At 51.5% G+C, this 5,076-nt stretch overlaps 1 protein-coding gene across 1 annotated transcript; it reads right to left on the bottom strand.

Moving 5' to 3' along the window:
- Positions 1 to 1,867: 1,867 nt before the first annotated feature.
- Positions 1,868 to 4,564, bottom strand: LORICRIN (loricrin cornified envelope precursor protein). The gene is made up of 2 exons (XM_027056110.2): positions 4,493 to 4,564; positions 1,868 to 3,216 (listed from the first exon to the last, which is right to left on the bottom strand). Exon 2 carries the CDS (start codon positions 3,191 to 3,193, stop codon positions 2,102 to 2,104), a length of 1,092 nt encoding a protein of 363 aa, XP_026911911.1. The 5' UTR covers positions 3,194 to 3,216; positions 4,493 to 4,564; the 3' UTR covers positions 1,868 to 2,101.
- Between the last annotated feature and the right edge of the window lie 512 nt (positions 4,565 to 5,076).

Raw genomic sequence — 5,076 nt, 5'->3', positions numbered from 1 at the left:
TTTCAGCCTATTTTCTCTCTGTCATTGAGATTGGATAATTTCTATTGACCTATTTTCGAGTTCACTGATTCTTTACACTGTGATTTCCATTCTGCTACTGAACACATCCAGTGAATTTTATATTTTTCAATTCTAAAATTTAATTCTACAGTTGTTTATTATAAATTTTCACTTAATTCTTCTTTATAGTTTCCATTTCTTTGCCAAGACTTTCTATTTTTTTCAAGTGTGTTTGTAAATTCTTGTGGAAGCATTTTTATAATATCTTTAAAGTCCCAAATCTGTTTCATTTCAGTATTGGTATTGATTGTGTCTTTTCTCATTCAAGTTGAGATTTTCCTGGTTCTTGGTATGGTAAGTAATTTTTTATTGTGTGCTAGACATTCCAGGCATTATGTTTTGAGACCCTGGATCTTATTCAAATCTTATATTACAGCAGGTCTCTGCTAATACTACACCAGTGAAGGAAGTGTGTGCATAGGGGGTGTTATCTCCTTACCACTGGAAAGGAGAAGTCCAATCTTCTCGTTCTTTTTTTCCAGGGTGGTTAGTTATAGTAGGGTGGATATTATCATAAAAGATTTCTGCCTCTCTAGGTCATGTTTCTTGGTCCTTTGGATATGGTGGGAGGTATTTGTTTGTCTGCACCTGTTGGCATTTCTTGGTTGCAGACTTTGCAGTGCCCAATCTAAGATAATAGGAAGCAAAAAGGAAACCCAGGGAACTTACCACAGACAGTGTCAGTCCTCAAGTTCTGAGGACCCTAGCTACTCTGCCTTCTTCTCTCCACCTTTTAGACTGTCCTTATGTTTTTTTAAATATATTATGCCCAGATATTTTAGTTACATTTAGCTGGAGCAATAAGGAGAAGTGCATCTACTCCATCTGATACAGAACTAAATGTCTTACTTTTATTTAAAAAATATACATGTGTATATGTATATATAATATGCAGTGGTTGGACTATTGGGTCTTTAAAGCTGCTACCTGTTTTGACTCTCTAAATGGAAGAACTGGGGAGGGATAATTTGTCTTTTTGTCTCCAGCAATGACTGGGTAAGGAGAGTACTTTGGATTTTTGGTATAGCAGGTGTTTTGCTTCAGGTAAATCAATAAGTTAACATTTACCTAGAGGTAGTAGAATCAAGATATGAAATGGGGCCTGGAGAATTCCTGGCCAGACTGATACTCTATATCTCTTTTGAGACCTACGCAATTAACAGAGCAATTAAAGCTTTTTCCTTGTTAATTGGTATGTTTCCTGTGTTTCCCCATGACCTCTCTGGTACTGGTTTTTTGCATACACTTACGCTGTATGTTCCCAAGTTAGGTGAAGCGTCTTTAAGAGATCAGGAAACAGCTCCTGTACTTCCTCCTCTCCCTACAGGTACCTAGTAAACATCTCACACGCTGTAGAGAGTCACATATATACAATTATTCTTTCTCCTGTGAGTCTGGGTAGCATACGCTAGTGCTCCTCATGTGAAGCCACCCTGCCTTCAGACCTTGCAGAGCAAGTTCTGGACTATGAGAGACAGCATCTCCCCAGGGCAGACCTGTCTTTAAAAAGCATTGAGCTCAAGAAGAAGACCCAGAGTGGCAATCCAACCCGCTATGGGGTTGTTCATGGAAATCTGTCCGCAGAATCTTTGTGTTTGAGGATCACCTCACCATCTTAAGCCATAAAAGAGAGCTCACATCTTTGCTTCTGGTTGCCAGTCATTCCTCCCTCCTCTGCTGACCCCCTTCCCCCAACAAAATAAGTGTATTTGTTGACTGAATGTATATATGGACGGATGAGTGAACGGAGGAAAGGAAATGAATGAAATGTGACTTGGAAGATACAAAGGTGACTAAAACCCAGAAATTCTCATGAATTGCAAATTTATTGACTGAGGAGGCACTGGGATTGGGAGGTAGTTGTACAGAAACCAAAGAGGAAAACCTGTAGAACAAGAAGCAGCCCCAGAACTCTAAGGCTTCGTCTGGGTGTAACACACGAAGCATTTGGGAACCTCGGCAATATCAAGAGAGCGCTGAGCCCATAGGCGCCCACGGAAAACGGCTCCAGCTCCTCAGTCTCCGCGGCGTCCAACTGGCCTTATTTGCTTGGCCAAGTAGGCGCCTGCTTCTGCTGGGTCTGGTGGCAGATCGGGACGCCCTTGCCACCTCCGGAGCCCCCACCGGAGCTGCCGCCTCCACCGCAGGACGACCCCCCACCACTGGAGAAGCAGCCGCCGCCGCCCCCGGAGGAGCCGCCGCCCCCACCGCAGGACGAGCCCCCACCACTGGAGAAGCAGCTGCCGCCGCCTCCAGAGGAGCCGCCGCCCCCAGCGCAGGAAGACCCCCCTCCGTAGCTCTGCTGCGGCATGCAGGAGGTCTGGGTGGTCTGCTGCGAGGAGTAGTAGCCAGCTCCCCCGCAGGCGGAGGAGCCCCCGCCGCCCCCGCAGGCGGAGGAGCCCCCGCCGCTCCCGCAGCCGGAGGAGCCCCCGCCGCAGCCGCCGCTAGAGATGCTTCCATAACTCTGGCACTGAACCTGCTGCCCGGAGCCTCGGCCGCCCCCGGAGTAGCCCCCGCAGCTGGAGCCTCCCCCACCCCCGGAGTAACCCCCGCAGCTGGAGCCTCCACCTCCGCAGCTAGAGCCTCCACCGCCCCCGGAGTAGCCTCCGCAGCTGGAGCCTCCGCCGCCTCCGCAGCTGGAGCCTCCGCCGCCCCCGCAGCTGCCACCACCCCCGGGGTACTTCACACTCCCGCTGGAGCCGCCGCCGCCGCCGCCGCCTGAGTAGCCTCCGCAGCTGGAGCCTCCGCCGCCGCCTGAGTAGCCCCCGCAGCTGGAGCCTCCGCCGCCTCCTGAGTAGCCTCCGCAGCTGGAGCCTCCGCCGCCCCCGGAGTAGCCTCCGCAGCTGGAGCCTCCGCCGTCTCCGCAGCTGGAGCCTCCGCCGCCTCCGCAGCTGCCACCACCCCCAGAGTACTTCACACTCCCGCTGGAACCGCCGCCTCCGCCGGAGTAGCCTCCGCAGCTGGAGCCTCCGCCGCCTCCTGAGTAGCCTCCGCAGCTGGAGCCTCCGCCGCCTCCAGAGTAGCCTCCGCAACCGGAGCCTCCGCCGCCTCCGCCGTCCCCGCCGCCCCCACCGGAGGTCTTCCCGCAGCCCACTGGGGGCATGGGGGTGGGCTGCTTTTTCTGGTGAGACATCTTGTTTAAGGAGAGAGAGAAGCCTAGAAAGAGCAGGGAGCATCACTGGACCAACCGCAAGCGCATGGAAGAGGCAGGGACAGCCGTGGAAACGCCCATCATCCTCCAGGGCAGCACGGCCAGGCTGGGCTTGATGCCCTCTGTTTAGACCGGGAAGAACTCTCATATGGGACTCCTGGGATTAGTCGTTTCCCCTCAGAAAGTCTTTACCAAGCAGTAAATAGCCCAGGTACTGCTCGCATTTCTCTCTCCCAGCTCTGCCTTTGGCATCTGAGTGATTTGGGAGCAAATGACCCACAGTCCCACCTCTATCCTCACTTCCTGAAAAATGAGACAGTTCGAGCACTTCATCACTCATGCCTCCTCCAATCCCAACACGGATTCTCTGAATGCAAATAGAAATTTCCACAAACCTCCACCTAGGGTGGAGGATTTTACCTATCCCTGACAAAACAGAGGGAGGTTTGTCCGAATGTCAGAGGGCTGTTGCCCGCCCCCCCCCCCCCCCCTTCTCTGCAAAAGCTCTTAGTTCAAACTCTTGGTCTGTCCCACTGAGCCTAGCCATGATCCAGAAGCTAGTTATCAGAAAAAGCAGTCTCCCCCTGGTCTGGCCTTGTCTGTACACAGGGGAAAGGACCCAGTGGTCCTTTGGATCAGAATCTCTGACCAGAAGATGTAGGCTTTGCTTACAGCCAAGCTTGGTTGAGGGGGGCCATTAATAGTAGGAAGTTGTGCCATGGCATCTCATGCCATTTCTCTCTCAGAACATCTCTGAAAAACTGGCACTGGGTTCCTGAGGTTCCCCAAATATCCACCATCTGCAGCATTGTCTGCATTACTCTCCTTGTTCTCCCTTACTCTCTGGAACTAGGACTCAGCCTATTCTCCTGACCAGTGCATAAGGTCCATCCTGCCCACTCATAGGAGCAGTCTGCAGAATGTCCCTCTGTGCCCATCACTGGCCTGCTCCTAGAAGGGTGCCGTAGAGATAGATGGAACTCTGTGCCCATCACTTGCCTGCTCCTAGAGGGGTGCCATAGAGATAGAAGGTAGTCTTGTCTTTGTGGAGTTCCTATTCTGGCCAGAAGATCAGAGACACAAATCCACACAGCAACAGCTCAGCCCCCACTGCCTTCCTGCCTGAATTCCCTCTAAACATGAATGCAGTTGGAAAGTCAGAGGTCCTATAGTTTCCAAAGGGGTCAGAGGTCTTGCCAATCTGTCCCCTAGTCCACCTAGCCTGCACAGGCCTGGGGAAGACTAGCTGGGAAGATGAGAGTCAGAAGAACTCACACTTACTTGAAGCACCAGGAGCTGAGTGAGGAGAGGAGATGCTGGCTTATGTTAGGAGCACTGGAGCTCCCAAGATTTTATACTCTGAGCCCTGACTCATCTATTGATCTGGGCCAGCCTCTCATGTTTGGCCTCAGTTATGTGACCCATGGCTGTCACCCCACCTGTCTGTTGATTACAGGCACAGGGTGGCCCATTCATGAACATTTTGGCATTCTTGAGATAGTGTGTGACTGGCCCCTTCTCTGATGCAACTGTGTGGCAGCAGGGATGGCTGGCTAGAGTGGATGGCAGTCATTGTTTCCACAACCTATGACAAAGGGTTCATGCTGTGAACAGAGGTCCGTGCTTGAGGACTAGGTCTCAGACTCTTAGTTGGCCCAAGAGTCTACACCATAGACAGGGCTATAACTGGCCCAAGAGTTGGCCCAAGAGTCTACACCATAGACAGGGCTATTACTAATGGAACATGGGTATCTACATTTATTTATTTCTGCAGATTTATTCCTCTGATCGTTGATACTCACTTTCCTTGCAGAGGAGCAAGGAAGGACCATGTGGTCCTTCCCACCATGGCCTTTGGCCCTGAC

The sequence above is a fragment of the Acinonyx jubatus genome, chromosome C1, assembly GCF_027475565.1.
Source record: "Acinonyx jubatus isolate Ajub_Pintada_27869175 chromosome C1, VMU_Ajub_asm_v1.0, whole genome shotgun sequence".
Lineage (NCBI taxonomy): Eukaryota > Metazoa > Chordata > Mammalia > Carnivora > Felidae > Acinonyx > Acinonyx jubatus.
The sequence above is the reverse complement of the archived record's forward strand: the minus strand, read 5'-3'. Positions and strand labels throughout refer to the sequence as shown.